We start from the raw sequence: 19,987 nt of genomic DNA, 5'->3' as shown, positions 1-19,987 counted from the left end.
TTTAAGTAGGATATGAATTTGAGAAATTAAATCCAAACCTATCCAAATATATTGGATCTAGGTAAGATCCAAACCATTGACATGTTAAGAGTGCTAATAGAATTTGAGAATTAAGACACCAATTGCAATTGGAATTCGACCGGAGCGCTAACTTGAATTTTGTACTACTACGGTACTACCACACGTCCCGATAAGGTCTGCGAGTAAATTGTCCAAATTACCCTTGCCATATAACGTAGGCTTTGGTTTTAGAAATTTTAAGGGTTAAATGCAGAAAACCCCCTGAACTCTCGTAGCCATTGCACAATATACCCCGAAATATGTTTACAGGTACTTTGCACCCAAGCTCCTTTAAAAAGTAACGGATATTTACACATCGTTTATTTTATGACCCAAATGACAATTTTATCCTCAAATAATAATTGAACGGACAAAAACACCTTTCTTCTCCTCCAAACCCATTATGTCGGGCGGAAAGTACAAGGCAAAGCCGAATCTTGAGTTTGCCAAATTTTTTTGCTTTTTTTTTGCTATCGAGAAAGAAGCAAAACGGAATCACTGCAGAGAGTGACTAGAAGTGGGAAAAAGACAGTTTGAAGAATCTACAATCTGAATCCTTGTTCCATGGCTTGGCTACCAGTTTTATCGGTGCCTTCACAAGCTGCAGTAAATATCACAGTGATGGTTCTGCACAAAATCTTCAATCATTCGGGATCACCTCTGCATATGATCAGAGTCTAACTTCAGACTGTTAGAAAACAGTAGTAAGGAAGTAAACTATACTAGACAAATACTGAGACTTTGAGGCGTGAGAGCACTTTCCTTAAGGTGTTATTTGCCTCTATTAGACAAATTACCTCTAGGATACAACAAAGTCTAAGAACTATCAAATGAAAAATAAAAGTGATTTAATTCTGTCGAAATCCTACTATTTAAAAGGATTGAAGCACCTATTCAAGGCACTATCAGAGGATGCAATCTTTATTGAATAGGCGTTTGGGTAGTTAGCCAATTAACAGATATGTCTGCAAAATGTAACCGCCAACCGCCATTAACTACCTCTGATTGCCGCCCAAGTGCCCTTGTCAAGATTTTATATATCTTGAAATAAGTTTCCCACCAAACTTTCCCTCCAAACTATTATCTTGGAACAAGTTTGTAAAGGAATAGGACAATGACTCATATATAGGCAACATGCACTTTATCCTCTTTCAATGTGGGACAATGGATTTCAACATACTCATTACAAACTATTACCAACACAGACAACCAATCAACATCCTGTGTACTTCCTGGCCCTTCTAAATGGCAACCCCTCCTTCTCGGAGCCCTCATAGGCAGTGAAGCTGGAGCTTCCTTCACTCCAAACCCAGATTGGTAGTTGGGGCTCTCCTTCTTCCCCACTGCCTTCCCTTGAGTCTGTGGATGCTTTAATCCAGTCTCCCCCAACTGAGCATACCCAATCAGGTAGTCTCTCGCCTCGAAATAGTGGCCTGTTAGACGCTGTACTTTATAAATCGCAATCTCTGAAAAACTTCAAGAGCAGTCCGTGCTAGCATATGTCTAGTGTGTCCATGGCTCAGGGAGAAGTAATAGATAACTCACTGCAGGATCTTCATGAGGCAAAATGGGAAGCATATGGTGACCCCATATCTCCTCGAGGCCACTCCGCTGCATTAGTGTTGAGTGAAACACCCCCATCAGCAGAAGCTCAATGGATGAACTTCAGTCACTTGAGAATACACCAGGTATGAATTTTGTTAATTTGTTCTTATGATAATTGAGTTGATCTCCAGATTAACACTTCCGGCTGCCTTGGCTTGACTGCGACTCCTGTGTAATTGTGGAGGAGGCAAGGTTAAACAAGAAGCAGAAGAAATGGTCCCAACACAGTTCTGTGGAAATGATGATGCCTTAAACAACATGATCTTCTCAAGGCCAGATTTTTTACTAGCATCAAACTGCTTTGGTCCCAAGGGAGAGTACGGGAAAAAACAACTCCATGCTGAAAGATGCAGTTGGGGCACTTCTTGGTGACAATTTTGGCTTGGACTACAGACAAAATTGCACTATATTGTCTTTCTCAGATCGAGACTGGGTGTGGTTTTCTTTGCTGGATAATCTTCTTTCTGGGCTTCTTTCTAAAATCTAGGAAGTCTTTTGCATTTTCAATGCATTAAAGTGATGGTAGGTGAACAACTCCTTGTAGAAGAAGAATTGTGCATCTGTGAAGAAGAGGAAATACAAGGGGGGAATTTCTCATTTATGTTCGCTGGAAAGAGGGCAATTCTGTCAGCAAATTCAACGGACAGAAAGTGGAAGCCACGCGTTTTGTTTCACCGTGAAATGTGTGAACGGTCATTTTCTTAGGGTACAAAGTGCCTATAAACATATTTTGGGGTGTATTGCGCAACTTCCATGTAAGTTCGTGGGTGTTTTCTGCATTTAACCCAAATTTTAATGGTGAAGGCTGTTCGTTTACTTCGAAGCGGTGATCCCCTATCAGTATCAGCTGAAAACCCAAAGAGGAAGAGGTCGTAGCGTCGCAGTCTTATCTCACAATTCTTTTTACTAAGCGTCAATAGAATCAAGCCCACATGCAATATATAGGGAACTTTGACATTGTATTGAACTGAAAACTGAATCGACGGTCTGTTCTTTTCCTCACTAAAGATTGGAACTTTTGATTGTGAGGAATTAAAAAAAAAATGACGATATTTTTGTATACGTACCTCATCTCTACTGTACTCTGAACTCTCTTCTATTTCGAGAACTCTTTTTTTTTTTTTTTTTTTTGTCTCCTCGTTTTTTTCTTTGTTTTTCTTTTATAAAAGGTTGGACTGACATTGAATTGTTCTTGATTTCTTGTGTATCAGTTGCTGCACTGCTTTTTTCTGTTCATTGTTTAATCTGATTTTTTTCTTAACAGATTATCAATATCCTCCGCTGGCTGAATAATCATCAACCTCTAATCATGGTATGCGTGAACCCATGTTGTTTGTATGTGTTTATTCTATAGTCAAACAATGGGTTCTCATTGGATCGGTAATCTAGTATCTTTATTCACTTCTGAGAAGTCATTATCTGGCATTGATCAATTGAGCTGCAATGATTATGCATTCGTCACTTGTGAATGGGAGAGACTTAGAAGGAAGGATATTTAATTCACGAAATTGTGATTTTCAATTGGTAGTATAGCAGGAAGTTTCTCTTTATCGTGGTCAATCAAAACCTTAATGCCCATTGGGGAAGGTGCTCGTGATGTCTATTGACTTTTAGCTGTCTGTACTGATGTTTTCTTTGACAACAGTTCACTGTTTGGTTGAACTGAAACATCATCGAGTTGGATTAGCATGATGCTAATATTGTGGATGTACATATTTTACTGCACAAATTGACGGTTTTGATTGCTTAGCTGTTCAGTAGTTGCAATTGATGTTTGTTCTCATGGCTGCAGAATTCTGATCATAATCATGGTGACAGTTCAGCCTTTCAACAGCATTACCGTTGTTACCCAGTTTCTTTCATTGAAAAGGTCCAATGTTATCTCTGCTATTTTCCTCATTAAAGTACTTGTACAAATGAGAATTATGAGTTTTTTGGCCGAAGGAAAGTTTCCAGTTTCCACAAGTTTAGTAGTAGTATTGGTTGTGTGATGCCTTAGAGGCCACGATTGATTGAGGTGATGCTTGTGAGCCTAATGAAGCTGCTTCATTAGGCATGGAGCACTTGATTTCTTTCCTTATCCTGAGTGTTTTAGTCTTTTCTGCAGCTCTAAATGTTGGGTTGTGTGGTTTACTTCTTTTACTTTGATCTTTTGCAGTCCCATCTGGAAAAGGGTGATAAAAGTATGTTCGTGTCCCTAAAAAATGTCTAGAACTGTAAATTTTCATTTTGTGTTTTTGAATTTTATTTCCCTGACACTGATATACAAGTTTTCCATCCCTTCAGTTATAATGCCTCCTTCAGCTCTTGATCGTCTTGGTATGTCAAATTACTCTTTCCTAATACGTCTTCTCTCCTGTGCATTCTTGTGCCAGTTATTTCTTTAATTTGCTTTTGGTCAAAATGCCTCCATCAATGACTGAAAAATCGTTTGTTGCCTTTTCATTCTTACTGCAGCTTACCTACAGATTGAATATCCTATGTTATTTGAACTGAGTAACCCCTCTGCTGGTAGAGTTTCTCACTGCGGGGTGCTAGAATTCGTTGCAGATGAAGGCCTTGTATACATACCTTATTGGGTATTAGCTTTGATGTATTGAACTTCTTCAGGTTTAAGCTGACTTTCTTTTTTTCCTTCTGAATATTATTTTGGCTACCTATAATTGTAGATGATGGAAAACATGCTTCTGCAAGAGGGGGACATTGTGCACATCAAGAATGCCAGTTTGTCTAAGGGAACATATGTGAAGTTGCAGCCTCACACCACAGACTTCTTAGGTGTATCCAATCCAAAAGCAATGTTAGCCTTACTCCTTTCCTGCTCAGTTTGGCCCGTCATTTTTTAAAGTTGATATGGGATTTATTAAAGTCTGTCTTTTGTTTGAAGCTTGGAGACAACTTTAAGGAACTACTCCTGTTTAACAACTGGTGATACCATCATGGTTGCGTATAACAATAAGAAGTTTTACATCGACATAGTAGAAACAAAGCCCTCCGCAGCAATTAGCATTATTGAAACTGACTGTGAAGTTGATTTTGCCCCTCCTTTGGATTATAAAGAACCGGAAAAGCCAGAAAAGCCTTCCCTGTCTAACAAGGTGCCGCCAGAAGGTCTATGTCTGATTGAGTTAATTTTCTGAGCATAGAATTTACTTTTTCCCATGATATTGGAAGTTATGTTTTCTGACAAATGTTGAAAAATGATTCCATTAGTGGATGAAGAGCCAGCCAAGAAAATACCGAAGTTCAACCCATTTAGTGGTTCATCAAGACGCTTGGATGGAAGACCTGCATTGCAGTCACCTCCATCAACTTTCTCTCCTGTGCCCAAACAGCAGCATAAAGAGGATACTGGCGGGACAAATGTTCTAACTTCATCTGCTTCTACCTCACGCCAGTTTTCGGGGAAACTTGTTTTTGGTTCAAATGTGGAAAATTCTTCAAGTGGAAAACAAAAAGTAAATTTCATCTGTCTAACTTATGTACTTTTCTTTATTCTATGATGTATGAAAAAGTATTTCTTTCAATCTAACTGAATACAGGAAGTCTGCCTTGCATGTAATTGAATATTTCATCTGATTATATTGGCTTGACATTGTTATTACTATAGGCTGCCTCAAAGGAGAACAATGAAGATTCTGTTCCGAAGGCTGAAGCAAAATTCCAAGCATTCACAGGGAAGAAGTATTCACTGAAAGACTAAATCTAGTTCCTCCATTTGCTCCTTTGTTTTATGAATCTCTACTTATTTTAGTTATTTTCTGGAGTGAGGCATTCCTTGGATTCTGAAAATCCTCTCTCGATGCAAGTAGAGTTTCGTGATATTTTGGATAAGCTGTAAATTCAATTGACTTGTACATAAACCACGACTCTCTACTACTATTGCAGCTCCATAAAATCCCAAAGGTTAGAAAGTACGATAATTCAAGTTGTGGAGCACATAATCTTCCTTTATTGAACTTCTTCACCTCATCTTCTCTTCCCTTCTCCCTACCGTGCAAGTGTGGACTGCCAAAACACAGGCAGCTGAAAGAATTCATGTTACAGTCATCTTGTGTGTTGAAATAAATGTTCAAAACTACTTGATATGCAGGGGATAGGATAGGCTCGGGAACATCAGGCACAGAAGGATCTACAAACTTGCTTATACATTCATCAGTGTTGCGCATGCGATCAAATTAAGAATTTTCTTTCGTAATCCTTACCCCTATAGATTATGGAATTTCAATTACTATCTATATATACTTGCTAGCGGAAAATTTGCAGCCTGGAAATATCTTTGCGAAGCAACGGAAATGAAACTACGTAGAACCGAGAGTTAATAACATCGTATTTCTGGTTTGTTTGATCATGAGTTAACAAGAGGCACCATTTGGTTATTTGAAGCGGTCGGAAGATGTCTTCCTCAGTATCGAAAGGTACTTAGCATTAGGAATCAGTGTTTGACAAATGTTGGTGCGAAATTATCTGTCAAATATCTATCCTCCACAATCCAGGCAGATTTGCCGGAGAATGCTGTGCAAAACAAGAACTGACGATAACTTGACCGCTGCTATGCTTGTAGTTTACATCAGACTGATCAAAGACATCAGCCTTCATTAAGGGGTCATGTTTGCTATTTTCTTAATTTCTTCACTTTTCTGACTTCCTTTCTGCGATTGAAACTGAGAGATTAAGTAGTTTATAACTAACCCTGACAAAATTCAATCGTGTTGACCATTCTATACTGAACCCAGAACTAAGCACAATGAGCTGTCTACCAATTAGTACTACCAAGACGGGATATGCTCTGTTACCCTGGGCAGCTGGCCGGCTTCGAGCTCTACTTGTTTTTTGCTGATGCTGTATAGTGTAGAGTCCTTTCCATTTGTTCAGTCTATGCTGCACATTGACTCTGCACTTGGTCCAGGGAGTTGCTATTATGTGAGGTCAGAAAGGTTATGGTGGACAGCAGAAAATATCGAGGAGAAGGCAATGATACAGGAGGAAATCCGGACATTTGTCTATTTCACAGTGATTGTAATTCACCTAATTCAAGAGTATGAAAGTTATATCTGAACAAAACCAGAGTTTTCTATTCATAGGGGAAACTCGTGCGAGGAAAGACCAAATCCCTGAATGTAACTCAATCCCTCGACGACATGCACTAATCCAATGGTTATTTTAATTCTAGAGAAATCCAAACAACTGTTGATGATTAAGTAAATAGTGGGATGGCTGATGTATGTTGATTTATACAACGTATGCATAATACAGTAATGTCTTGTTCCTAATTCAAGAAATCATACTAGTACGTAATATTTCAAGAGACGGACATTGCTATTTTTACACCATTTTATGTCTCGAACTCGAGTTCTAACTTCTGCGGAAACGTTACAAAATCAAGAGTCGGTACCTACTGAGACAATTAGTCAAATAAGGCCACCAGAGGGAAATAGGTGCATTTTTGAGAGCCAAAGCCTCCTTATTTTCTCCGTAGAGCATAACGTGAAGCCGCACGAGACCGTTGATAACTAATAAGTACTATCTTTTTATGGAGACAGGGAGTTGATCAAGAGCCGAATCAGAAGTAGTTTAACAGTCCAACATTCCAAAATTCTAGCCTAGTGGGTGCACCCAATCCTTCTTGTGGTTGGACTAAGTTGCCTGATAGTATTATCTTTCAGGGCTCTGCTGACTCCCAACCTAATCTACCCAATGAACCCAACACCTTTTTCCTTCTCACCCTTAAAATATTTGTCCATCAAGTTTTCGCTTTCATTTCGTTTCCCTCTTCGATGTACTATAAATAGCTCTTTCGTCATGCAGTCTAATCAAGCAACATTACAAAAGTTTTCACAGCTTCCTTTCTCGTTAAGCCAAGAAAGGTCATTACAGCAGCAATGCAGGGTCAAAGTAGTGGTGTGATGAAGCCATGGTCCAATGCCCTATTCCTAATCATTCTAGCCTTACTTGGCTTTGCAATTTCATTTGCAAATGCAGAAACTCGCTACCATGACTTTGTTGTACGTCTTTGCCTTCTACATTTTAGTTTCTAGTTTTTACTTTTCTCCTTCAAGCCTTTCGTCTTCTGTTTTTAAAGAGAAGAAAAAAAAAAAAATTTTTCCTATCATAATTCATGCATTGGTGAAACAGGTTGAAGCAAAGCCAGTGAAGAGGCTGTGCAGAACTCATAACATAATTACAGTGAATAAGAAATTCCCAGGACCAACTCTGACCGTACGAAATGGAGATACTCTCGTTATCAAAGCCCTAAATAGAGCTCGTTACAATGTCACTCTCCACTGGTAATTTTCTTTTGAATAAGACCACTGTAAAATACTGATACCAAAATCCTCGATAACGTTGCAGTACTTTTGATACAGAAACTGGAAAACAAATACTAGTAGGAGTATAACAATTAACAATACTTCTATTTTATATCTGTTGTATTCTTCATTAGGCATGGGATTCGCCAAATGCGAACGCCGTGGGCAGATGGTCCAGAATATGTTACCCAGTGCCCAATCCAGCCAGGAGCAACTTACACATACCGATTCACCATTGAAGATCAAGAGGGCACGTTGTGGTGGCACGCTCACAGCAAATGGCTCAGAGCTACTGTCTATGGAGCCCTTGTGATCCTTCCTAAACTGGGATCCCCATATCCTTTTCCCAAGCCCAGGCATGAAGTCCCTATTATTCTTGGTAATTCTTTCAGTTCCCTCTTTAAGTTTGATAGTCTGTGTTGTTTTCACCAAGTTTAATTAACGTAAAATGGTAAAATTCGACAGGAGAATGGTGGGACAGAGACATCATCAGTGTTTTAAGACAAGCTCTTTTCACTGGGGCTGCTCCAAACGTTTCTGATGCTTATACCATCAATGGTCAACCCGGTGACCTATATAGATGCTCCAGTAAAGGTTGCTACTTCTTCGTACCAAGAATCCGCCTTTTGTAGAAAAGAAAGCTGAGCACTTGAATAAATAAATGCCTTAACCTCAAATTATATGATACAGGTACTTTCAAAGTCTCGGTGAACTCTGGGGATAGAGTTCTTCTCAGAGTCATCAATGCTGCACTCAATCAGCAACTCTTCTTCACCATTGCCAACCACCAGCTAACGGTTGTCGGAGCCGATGCAATTTACCACAAGCCTTTTGCAACCAGAGTCATCATGCTAGGGCCAGGGCAGACGACGGATGTCCTTCTTACCGCCAATCAACGGCCAGCAAGGTACTACATGGCTGCGCGTGCTTATGCATCAGCACGAGGTGCCCCGTTTGACAACACCACCACCACTGCTATTCTTGAATACAACACAGCGAGAGGAGGATCGTCCTCCACCTCAAGACCTCTGTTGCCTCGACTCCCAGCCTTCAACGATACGGCCACTGCGACTGCATTTGAAAACGGATTAAGGAGCATCCCTTCCGAGGCTGCTAAAGTTCCCACAAAGATTGATCACAGCCTATTTTTCACCGTGGGATTAGGCTTTGTAAACTGCAATCCTGGACCTAGATGCCAAGGACCAAACAATACAAGATTCGCAGCCAGCATGAACAATGTATCGTTCGTGCTCCCTAGGAGGACTTCCTTACTCCAAGCCTATTATAACAACATACCTGGAATCTTCACCACCGACTTCCCTCCGGTTCCACCATTGCAATTCAATTACACAGGCAATGTACCGCGCTCACTGTGGCAACCTCGGTTTGGTACAAAGCTGTACAAGCTGAAATATGGTTCTACCGTACAAATTGTGTTACAAGATACTGGCATATTCTCGACGGAGGACCACCCTATTCATCTTCATGGGTACCATTTTTTTGTCGTGGGACAGGGCTTTGGAAACTTCAATCCTCGGAAGGATCCTGCAAGATTTAACTTAGTTGATCCCCCTGCCAGGAATACAATTGATGTCCCAGTGGGTGGATGGGCAGTGATTCGTTTTGTGGCTGATAATCCAGGTAGTATCTTCTTTCTTAACATGTTTTGCACAAAAGGATCAATTTCTCATTACGTATTTGACTGAGAGAAGTATCTTCAATTTGAATTAAAAAAAAAAAAAAAAAAACAGGTGTTTGGCTATTTCACTGTCACATAGATGCCCATTTGACTTGGGGATTGGCTATGTCATTCCTGGTTGAAAATGGAATAGGAGAATTGCAGACCGTAGAGCCGCCTCCAGCTGATCTTCCCCGATGCTAGATCCTGCATGTAATCTTCAGACAAATGCTGAAGATGGAATCATATCTACAAGTGGAACACTTGGAATTCTGAGAGAAACCCTCTTTAATTTATCTTATCTTAACATGCTTTTGGTCACCAGCATTAGCTGTATTTTCTCTCTTTTTTCTTTTTCAGTTTATGCGAGTCAGATTCGTAACAGCAAAATCCAGATTCTTTTTTCTTTGCTTAATTCGGCAGAGAGTCCGGGAGTCTTGATTCCATTATTTGTATTCCCCAAAGAAAGAAGCGTTTATTTGTAATTTGTAACCCTGTCTTCTATCAGTTGAAAGTGATGAAAAAAAACTGGAATGTCTTTTATGCTTTATATATTTATTAATTATTACTATTTTATTTAATTATTTATTTAGATCTCCAATTTCGCAAGGTTGGAGTAATGGCCTTCGAGGATGCCGGACACGTATATATGTATAGGCTTCTCATCTGTGACCTTCAGTTCAGGCTTTAAGCAACAAATGCTTCCTTTTTGCAATTGTTTGAGTATATTTGCACAGGAGGTTGTTTGGGATAATTTTTCTGATGTAATATATGTGAGATAAAAAAAATAATTGAAATATGTTTATAATGCAAACAGATAATTTTGTATAAATAATTTGCTATCTAAACACATTCGATAAAACTTTTCATTTATGTGCCCAGAAAGTTATTCAATAGAGCTTTTCAATCATGTGGCTAAAAAGGCTTTAGTCTAAAAACTTAAGTTGAGACTTCAAAGTTAGAAGTTCTGAATTTTAATCCCACTTCTTAAAGCCCGATATCCCACCCTTCTCCTCCTATAGGGGAGGGAAAAAAAAAAAAAACTTTTCAATCATGTGCCGTAAAATTGAAGTGCAGCATGACCTTTTCCTCTATATTCCATCCCAAGGGGGAAAAAAAAAACTTGCACAAAAGAGTAAAGCAACTGTAACAGGCTTTGAGAACTAACCGTAAAAAAAATAAATAAAAGCTATAAAGAAGATTTCAGAATGTCAATTATAAGTTACATATTAACTGTGTGTCAGATTTAGCCCTCTTCTTGGTTTCTTAAATTTTCTAGAAAAACGAATCAACTCTTACGCGGTAGAATGTTTGATGAAGAGAACACGTTTAATGTTTAACAAGAAATATAAGTGAAAATAATGTTGGGTTTTTCTAATCGGTGTTTTTAGGACACAACCAATGTTCACTAGTTAACCTCGGAGCAATACTAATCGGAGTTCCTGATTGAATGCTGAAGGAGAACCACGGGATGCCCTTCATAAGTTCACCTGAAAGAGAGGCAACCCTGTAGGCCAGTTTTCTACTTGTCATCCAAGGACTCAGGATCGGCCGGCTGTCGTTAACATGAACTTCAAAAATTAGCTCTGGGCAGCTATCTTCCCATGTCTATATTAAGTAATATAATCCAAATTGGTAAACATCATTTACAGGACATCTATTCTCAGCTCTCAAGCAGAAGGCAACAGCATAGCCAACTCAACCACAATATTTCGTGTAAAAAGTTCAAGGTGTGTTGAAAAGTTATCTTCTTTCCGCCCAGGGAACAAAAGCCATTGGCTCTAGAGGCTTAACTTTTGCCAGAGGCCATCGAACCAGAGTATGATAACATGCACACTAATCAAAGATCCAATAAGTTGATAGATACCCTGAAAAGTTCACGGCTTGCTCAGAACTTTGATTTAAACTGAGGAAGAAAAAGCAATTCACTTTCTGCTTGATGTTAAAGAACGAAATTAGAGCGAGAGAGAATTGGGTTCTTTTGACACAAATTATAACAAATCAGAAAGCAGGGGGAAGGGGAGGTGATCATTAACTCCCTCCAGCTTAGCTCTTTCAATTGGAAACAAACTTCAAAAGCCACTTCATTTGTTTACAGCTATATTGCTCTATTTTTTTTCTTTCTTTTCTTCCTCCTTCCTAAATTATTTTTCCAAGTGTAAGGTAAACCATGTGCAGAACTACGTACCCCTGTAATCCTTCAGAGTGTATAGGATAATACTTCTGAAATCCTTTCCTTGGATGGAAAAAACTTGATTGCTTAGGTGCCAAGATCCGTTTTCCTACCTCATCAGAAGAGGTCTCAAGACCACATTCATTGCAGAAAGACTCAACGTCCGATTCCTAGTTGAGACATACAGGATAATCAAACATTCTGAAACAAATTCTGCAAAAAGCTGCGTGTAACAACAATATTCACCTGCAACAAAAGGAGATTTGATAGGTCCGCCAGCGGAAAAGGTTGCAGCTTGTATCCTGCCTGATTTAAACAGCTTACTGCTAGTGCCCGAACCTTTAGTAGGGACAAACTATTTGTGTTCAGGGAAAAAAGAAGAAGGAAAAGAGGGAAAATTACAGAGCACCAAGAATAAACCACTAACCAAGACCACTTCACAGATTCAAGTGAACTTGTATGCTTTGGACTATGAGCAAGCTGCATTGTCAATTATGTATACAGAAACTAGATGATTACCCTAATTCAACAGCTTTTTTGCACCGTACAAGAAAACCTCCCCATACAAAGAAAGCAAAAAATACAAATCTGATGTTTCTGTAATCACTTCTTTTTAACAACTTTATAAGATCAAACAAGAAGAAAGACTGAAGTTGTGTGAAATTCTCTCAACACAAAGTCCTGCGCTATTTAACAGAGATAATTTTGTGCAATGAAATGATCCGGATTCCCCATTGGTTTCCAAAAAGTAAAGAAGGCGAAATCCAAATAGAAAAAAATGTTAGAAAAAGAGAGATATCTACTCATTTTGAAGACAAAAAAGAATCTAGATAAACCTCATTGATGTAAGGCTCAACAATACAGCACTGGAGACAGGATGCTTCGCTCTTCATCATATACATAAACCTCTTGTAATTGCCCAAGCGAAAGTATCTACATGAGGGTAGAAAATTAAATAAGATCCAACTGGTCATCTACTTACTAAAGTAATCACCTCACTCTTACCCTCATTTTTGCTTTACTCTGCCCAATATTCTTTCACCACCTTCCATATGTATCTAATAGTAAAAGCAGAAAAGTCTATCAACTCTACCTTACCTCAAAAGATTCCTGGCAAAGCACATCTGCTTTGATTTCATAATTGCAGAGGGGAGATTGCGGAACCACAAGGACAAGGGCTCACCCTGCTGGGTATAAAAAAAAAATCTTTATATTCAATACCAGATCGAGAGGAATTAACATAAACCCCCTTAACAGCAGCAATTTTAGGAGATAAAGCAATTACTTTGCTGTCGGGATGAATTTGGAGAAGAACATAAAATGAACAGAATTCAGGCTCATTGTCATAAATAGAATGTGATATCCGATTGGTTTCGTAAAGATTAAACAGTGTCATCAACAACTTTGTTAGCTGCTCCAAGTTGAGGTAAAGCAGAGAAGAAGCATTCGGACTGCTGCTAGATCTATGCAGCTTCTGATGGGATATAATATGAAATTTAACCTGTATGACAAATGACATTAGAAATTCATGCTATCACAATGACACCAATCAGCAAAGTAAACTTGTAAGTATCGATCAATAAGCGTACCATTCTCTCATACATTGTGATTGCTCTATTATTGGAGATATTCTGCATACTTAGATCTTGCCTTATGGATCTTGTTCTATCAAAGATAAAGTCATGAACGACCTCGAAAGGATGATCACTTGAATGAAATAAGTTGAAGAGGTGGTTCAGAGTTCCTTCCAACACTGAGAGAGGCCGCACATCAGAAACTTGTATCTCTCTAGTTGAAATTGTTCTGCAAAACTAATAAAAGATAAAATTGAAGAAGTTTGTGTTGAGAATGGAACATCGAAATCTTCAAATGTCAGCCCAGTCAAATATCGAAATATTCAAATGACAGCCAAGTGAATCAAATCCAAAACACAAATTAACCTAATGAGATGAAACCCTTTCAAGAACCATTGTTTTTCGACAAATAGCACTTAAATTGAAAAGTAAAGAAAAGGCTGAGATTTTTGAGCTACCAATATAAAATGCAAATTGATGTCCTCAGTTGAAATCTCAAGACATTTTAAATGCATGTTTCCAAGACTATTATCTTTCTATTATTTTCTTCATCTTGCTTTGAAATCTTAGTTTCAGGACCCTAAGAGGAATAACAATAGGTATTACAAGAATAAAGCAGTAACAACAGCGCTGCTAGAAAGTTGCAGAATGATTACCTTTTTAACAGCAAGATTTGATGATGATTTCCCTGGATTCCCATCAAGCCTCTCAAATGTGGCTAAATCTCGTAGCCTCTCACGTTGTAACCTCTCCTCAACTGCTTATACCCCCCCCCCCCCCAACAAAAAAAACACAAAAAAAGCAACAAAAAAAAACTGACATTTAGCGCAATTTGATTCAAGAACTACAAGGGGAAGAAAGGAAGGGAGAAACCAAAGAAAAGTAATATTAACAAAGTAGTTAACCAACCAACCTGGGCACATAAAAGGGCAAGTTCCAACTAAGCTGGGAAGATTATTTTCTTCATCAATAACATCAGCAGCATCCTTAATCCAACTCCTGTTGTCAGAATTATCCTTGACATTCCCATTAGGATTGTTAAACGAACTATCCATATGTTGTGAATTTCTTCTGATGTTGAGGTTGCAGTTTTGAGGAGGTTGATAACGGGTGGCGGATTTAGTGAAAAAGGAAGAACGGGAAGAGGACAAATTTCTTCTTGTTACTCCCCCCCTTGCCTGTCGAAAGGGTTGACCACGCTCCGCCATATGTGTTGCCCTGCTACACAAACTCTAACCTGCATTTGAAACTACATTAAAAGTACTATCAACTATCTGATAATTCTTTACAATGAGGATGTTTATGCGAATCTCTTTTGTGTCAGTTGGATTAAGTTGCCAGCATGTCACTGTTTCCTCTAAGCTAACTGTATGGACATCTTTGCACTGGGTTTGCAAGTTAAACATGTGGCAACAGTTGTGAAGATCAGAACCACTTTGCATTACCAAGTCAGTAACTTTAACCAACTTCAGTATTCTTGACACTAATGCTTGGATACAACTTCTTTTATTGCTTCTACAATTATTATTATTATTATTTGGATGGACTGCTAGAACCATATTACACAGCGCCCATTAAAATTTAGCAAAGATTCTAAAGAGCCCAGCTTTTGCTAGGACACAAATCAAAAAACAAATTGAGAAACTAAGGAGAAAAAGAAGAAACAAAAAACTGCCTCATCAAATAAGGGATAATCTAAGTTTCTATATTCCAAAAGGCAAAGGTCAACATCTGGTTGTTACTACAGCAATAGTAAAATCCGAAGCACTATACTATCTTCTTACGGATGCGAAGCAGGGCCCGCGGGGTGGCCGGTGGGGAACTGAGATAGGAAACTTGATTATAGCTTCGGGCCGGCGCTATTGCCACAGCAATTTTTATCAAATCCCTTATTAGGAGCTCCAAGGAATTAATGCAGAAGCTGCCCCGTAAATGTTACAAAGGGTTGATGAACTCAATTGACAAAATCAATCGCTGGATGAGCTTCTCTTATGCGTATCCCGTATTCGTGAAAAGCATCAGATTGAAGCCCATTAGAGACGAGAGTGATGGAACCGAACTGGTAGAAGAATAATGCTCCCCGTCTTCAAGCTGGGGCTGGGGTTGATTGTGGAGTTACTGCATAATCAGAGGAAGATAAAAGGAGCGTGTTGAAGCACAAGTACGGGTATAAGATTTTGGTTAAATTACGCTAAAGCTCCTCTACTTTATAAATTAGTTCCATTCTGCTACCTTCAAAGAGTTCAAACTTAAATCAGCCCATTTTGACTTTATATCACGATTAAGAGAGTGCCTTTTTTTTTTTTTTTCCTTTTCAAGTGTAAGTGGGTGGATTTGAACTCGAGATCTTTTACTTACATTTCCTTCACCTAAATCACCTAACCCATCTCTCTTCCCAAATGTACTGTTTTCTATGAGTTATTAAAACAATTATTGGAGTTTGACTAAGATTTATGTGAAGAAGCGGATTACTAGATTACATTCATGTGAGGGCTTGCTTGTGTTTCAGTAAAGGAATCACGCTTTACTTTGATGCCCAATTTGTAAGGCATTAAAGTTGAGACTTGGCTTCAGACTTAATGTGTTCGAGTATCTTAGCATCTCGGACACCCTTACCATATACTAATCCAAGTGGAGCATAATAGCATGCAGAAATGTATAGATTAGAAGAATTTGGTCAATCTGTGAAGTATAATGCTGGAAGGCGCAAATTATCAAGTCAAAAGGCATTGTACTTGTGACGATGACAGAAAATTCCTGGTTCACATTTACGCATCATAGCTGCTCGACCCAAAGATGTGTCAAAAAAGAATCAATAATCTGAGATCATGTTGGGGAGGTCAAAAGCAGTGATCTTGTTTGCATCGATCATGATTAGTTCTAGCCAAGGTTGTAGAGCAAGCATCAGGAAGGACTAACCAAGCATTAGCAGGACACATTAGGCAATTATCATTGGCAGAGTATTCAAGAAACAGCAGTATTGCAGAAAAGGAATACAAAGTACATGACTAGACTTGAAACAGACTCTTTGATCACATTACAAGACCCACATCCACTGATAAAAGTATTAACAGGCATGGTGAGATCCTAGTCAGAGGGGAAACTATGGATCTTGATGCCCTCAAGAATTAGAGATTTAAGCTCTAACTGGAGTTTCAATTGCAGCTTTTTCAGTGGAGCAAACATCTGATGCTCCAATTGCTTCCCATAGCTCAGGCAATGCCTCTCTCATATTGTGGATGCTTTCAAGTGCATGATCTACTCCAGTTGTTTGGTGAGAGGATCCGACCTATTTTCATACCAGAGAAATTTAAACAGCATAGTCCGTCAAATTGACAATCATATGAAGTGCTCCTTGTAAAATTCAAAACTTCTCTCTTGCTTACCCAAATGGTATGGAGCCCTGTACTCTTTGCAGTCTTAAGATTACGAATAGAATCATCAAAGAACAACTACAGACGAAAGAAGATACAAAATCAAACAATCTAATGAGAAACTCATAAACCAAAGTATAGATCATATTTAGCATCAATACGAATTACAATAATCAGATTTGAAGAGGCTTATAGTCTTACAGTCTTCTCAGGGTTCATCCCAGCTATCTTAAAAGCCTTCTCAAAGGCCTCCTCAAATGGTTTGCAGATAACTGGAGTCTTTGGGATTTCTGAAACTGCATAGACAGTACAAGGGACTGTTGACATAATTCCAATTTACGACTCTTAAGGATGTCGGTTTAATATCTAAAACTCACCATCATCATCATTTGGTTCACTGCTATTGTGAGTAGGATTTAAAGTCTCAAAACAAATGACTCCGTCAAAGCAGTCCTCTAATCCAAGTCTACTAACTACCTGAGCGACATGGGCTTCATTTCCATTTGAGAATATCTATTTTGCAATCATCAATGAAGCATTGTCAGAGGAGAGAGGGCACTGACGCTTAGAAATGCTGCATGATTTAAGTTTGCAGGAGAAACTTACCACTTTGCGAATCGGCAAGCTGTGCAGAAGGTTCCTTAAGACTGGATCAGGCTTTAACATCTCATAAGGTAATCGTCCATGTACAAAACTGTAAGCCAAGATCATGTGAGACGAAATGCTTCTGATTCACAACCTAATATAAGGATAAATAGGAGGTGTATTTGTACCTATGATAGTCATCATAGTCAAAGTCGTAACCAATGGCCTGGACAGGGACAAAACATATCAAACCAGAAACATTAGCCATATCAGCACATAGTACATTTGAGACTATTTTGATCCTATTCTAAGGTGAAAATCATACCCTCAAACCAGCCATTGTTGTTCCGTAATCCTTGTATAGTTGCAATGCCATTTCAGTAACATTGGTCTGATCTATGCCAAGCTTTGTGACCATATACTCTTGAGAAAGACATCCACAGAAGAGGCAAATTACTACAGAGTTTAAGATGAATTTGGTGGGCGAGGACCATACTTGTTAACTATGCATAAGATATATAGCAATGACTCATGATGTGTTACCAGCAATGTTTTTTGTTATTTCTGCAGAAATCCCAGAGCTTAGAGGATAAAGGGTATCATCAACATCTGAAAATTCAAGTGCAAGCAAGTTTTAAGATTCCTTATAACAGCATTTTAAACATTTACTACAGGATTACATATACGGAAAGAAGACTTACCAAACAGAACGCATTCATATTTTTGCCCTGATACTTGCTGGTAGCTATCTTTTTCCATTTCGAACCCAAAAATTTTCAACAATCTAATTAATTCAAAGCAGAAAACAATCTTATAAGGTTAAGTTGAAGCACCAGAAAACTATCCAAATGACATTCTCCTTGTGCATAAAATAGAAATCATGACAATTGCACAAATCAATACACATAACAAGCAATTGTATGGCTACCCCAATCTCTGCATCAGTTTCGAAAGGTCTGAATCCCCTCCCACGGACGAGGGAGAAGATGATGGACTTCTATCTAACAGGAGAAAAGCCACAATTCAGCAAATGAAACTTTCAAGTAACAATAGTGACAGGACATAACCCAAAACATAAACCAGGTGTCTGGCACAATATTGGAATTGGACTCCTACTGAGACAACAAGTGAAAACCAAGCATCAAAAGTCTGAACTGCAAATAAACTCCATTAGACACTTTAATCTCACCAAGAAATGAACAAAATATCTCTCAATGAAAGATCCTTAGAAAGGCCAAAACTATCACGCGCGCAAGTACCAATAATTGAACAAAACATGTCTTAGTGACAGATGCTTAGAAAGACTAAATCTATCACTCACGCAAGTGTGTTGTTGGTGAGAAAAAATCATGCTTTGTAACCGGACTAATCATTCATGGCATAACCATAATACCAGAAGTTTGAAGAAAAGACAATAAACCTAAACAGAGTACCAGCATTACACCCATGAATCAGTTCCTAGAAAAGACAACTCCTTGCTCGAATAATTACATTTATCAATACCCGTACCAATGCTTCTAACCATAGCACTTAAAAAAGAACCATACTAATATTACAATGTACCTACACAAAATCTAGAGCAACAGTTTCGACTTACACATAACTCATACTATATTCTTAAAGCATAAATCCAAGATGAACTAAAGCCTCAACGAGCACAATATTTTTTATCAACAACACAAAAAGTTGCAATCTTTACAATTTATACCACGTTAATGAAAAGCATCGGCGGTACCAGATTCAATGAAAGAGTGACCCACTGAAGCAATGAAGGCTAAGAACATTACCAGATTCAAGCGAGACGATAGGTTAAGAAACTGCCCGCTGCAAGAGAAAAAATTATCAAGACGTAGAAGAATCGAAAGAAAGATGAACGATTACTTAATGCCAAAGAATGGAACGGAAGCAGAACAAGGGGAAATTGAAGAGAGGACTGTTCTTAAATAGTCCGCGTCGAAGACATAAATAGCAGTTAGAAGTTAGAACGTTTTCTTTGCAATTCAAATGGGGTTAATCTCATGAACCTCCTCAAGGTTCATCCTAATATCACCTGAAGCTCTCAAAGTTTCAAAAATTTCACTTACCTCCCATTTTAATATAATGTGACTAGATATACCAATTAGAGGCATTGAAATGACGAAGTTACCCCGAATATTTTCCTACTTTTTTAAGTCGCAAAAGGTTGGAAAAGAGAAAAAAAAATCCTACATGCTAAAATATCTAAAAACAAATCTAAGATATTTTTTCTCCCACTTTGTTGTAAAAATCTTTACTTTTAATATTCGTCTTTGCCACAACTGATCTCTTAAAATTTTCATCATAATTTCCCTCTTCATAACAAATTTTTTGTGTCTCTTTGCTATAAAATTTTTACTTTTAATTTCTTCCTCGTTGCAACCAATCTCTTGAAATATTTGCCTTTTTATAATGTTGACGTAGCTTTAGAAATTATCCTTACACACAACAGTATTATCTAGTTACTTATTACATTTACACTTTCTCATATTTTAAGTTTAATATTCCATCTTATTTGTCTTTTTTCATACTTCAAATTTCATAAATCAAATTATAAGATAATATAATCTCTCTTCTCCAATGCATTTCTTCAATAGGATTAATTACACTTTGCC

The 19,987-nt window shown here is 38.2% G+C and overlaps 4 protein-coding genes across 8 annotated transcripts; 2 read left to right on the top strand and 2 right to left on the bottom strand.

Moving 5' to 3' along the window:
- The first annotated feature begins 2,514 nt into the window (after nucleotides 1–2,514).
- LOC113775405 (ubiquitin fusion degradation protein 1 homolog) lies at nucleotides 2,515–5,619 on the top strand. Of its 3 annotated transcripts, none has more exons than XM_027320274.1 (10): nucleotides 2,515–2,534; nucleotides 2,930–2,977; nucleotides 3,458–3,535; nucleotides 3,824–3,848; nucleotides 3,952–3,984; nucleotides 4,123–4,244; nucleotides 4,335–4,465; nucleotides 4,553–4,776; nucleotides 4,879–5,123; nucleotides 5,276–5,619. In XM_027320274.1, the coding sequence occupies exons 2-10, from the start codon at nucleotides 2,975–2,977 to the stop codon at nucleotides 5,366–5,368; spliced, it is 954 nt and encodes a 317-aa protein (XP_027176075.1). In that variant the 5' UTR covers nucleotides 2,515–2,534; nucleotides 2,930–2,974; the 3' UTR covers nucleotides 5,369–5,619. The 3 variants fall into 3 exon arrangements, with proteins under 3 accessions (XP_027176075.1, XP_027176068.1, XP_027176083.1); XM_027320267.1 differs by lacking the exon at nucleotides 2,515–2,534 and adding an exon at nucleotides 2,541–2,650; XM_027320282.1 differs by lacking the exons at nucleotides 2,515–2,534; nucleotides 2,930–2,977; nucleotides 3,824–3,848 and having other exon boundaries at nucleotides 3,467–3,535.
- Nucleotides 5,620–8,096: 2,477 nt separating this feature from the next.
- Nucleotides 8,097–10,134, top strand: LOC113775422 (laccase-3-like). Its single transcript, XM_027320295.1, has 4 exons — nucleotides 8,097–8,352; nucleotides 8,439–8,567; nucleotides 8,664–9,614; nucleotides 9,725–10,134. The coding sequence occupies exons 1-4, from the start codon at nucleotides 8,124–8,126 to the stop codon at nucleotides 9,853–9,855; spliced, it is 1,440 nt and encodes a 479-aa protein (XP_027176096.1). The 5' UTR covers nucleotides 8,097–8,123; the 3' UTR covers nucleotides 9,856–10,134.
- An 852-nt stretch (nucleotides 10,135–10,986) lies between these two features.
- On the bottom strand, nucleotides 10,987–15,554 carry LOC113782914 (SAC3 family protein C). 3 transcript variants are annotated; one of them, XM_027328881.1, is made up of 10 exons: nucleotides 15,183–15,551; nucleotides 14,312–14,635; nucleotides 14,055–14,155; nucleotides 13,414–13,635; nucleotides 13,110–13,325; nucleotides 12,923–13,011; nucleotides 12,661–12,757; nucleotides 12,071–12,163; nucleotides 11,840–11,994; nucleotides 10,987–11,519 (listed from the first exon to the last, which is right to left on the bottom strand). In XM_027328881.1, the coding sequence occupies exons 2-10, from the start codon at nucleotides 14,604–14,606 to the stop codon at nucleotides 11,492–11,494; spliced, it is 1,296 nt and encodes a 431-aa protein (XP_027184682.1). In that variant the 5' UTR covers nucleotides 14,607–14,635; nucleotides 15,183–15,551; the 3' UTR covers nucleotides 10,987–11,491. The 3 variants fall into 3 exon arrangements, with proteins under 3 accessions (XP_027184682.1, XP_027184692.1, XP_027184699.1); XM_027328891.1 differs by having other exon boundaries at nucleotides 12,923–13,008; XM_027328898.1 differs by lacking the exon at nucleotides 10,987–11,519 and having other exon boundaries at nucleotides 11,884–11,994; nucleotides 12,071–12,179; nucleotides 15,183–15,554.
- Nucleotides 15,555–16,313: 759 nt separating this feature from the next.
- LOC113762743 (suppressor of disruption of TFIIS-like) lies at nucleotides 16,314–19,296 on the bottom strand. The gene is made up of 11 exons (XM_027306323.1): nucleotides 19,145–19,296; nucleotides 18,286–18,358; nucleotides 18,059–18,141; nucleotides 17,901–17,966; nucleotides 17,683–17,813; nucleotides 17,546–17,583; nucleotides 17,379–17,466; nucleotides 17,150–17,285; nucleotides 16,974–17,068; nucleotides 16,785–16,850; nucleotides 16,314–16,687 (listed from the first exon to the last, which is right to left on the bottom strand). The coding sequence occupies exons 2-11, from the start codon at nucleotides 18,297–18,299 to the stop codon at nucleotides 16,535–16,537; spliced, it is 870 nt and encodes a 289-aa protein (XP_027162124.1). The 5' UTR covers nucleotides 18,300–18,358; nucleotides 19,145–19,296; the 3' UTR covers nucleotides 16,314–16,534.
- Between the last annotated feature and the right edge of the window lie 691 nt (nucleotides 19,297–19,987).

The sequence above is a fragment of the Coffea eugenioides genome, chromosome 1, assembly GCF_003713205.1.
Source record: "Coffea eugenioides isolate CCC68of chromosome 1, Ceug_1.0, whole genome shotgun sequence".
Lineage (NCBI taxonomy): Eukaryota > Viridiplantae > Streptophyta > Magnoliopsida > Gentianales > Rubiaceae > Coffea > Coffea eugenioides.
This window is presented reverse-complemented; position numbering and strand designations above follow the sequence as displayed.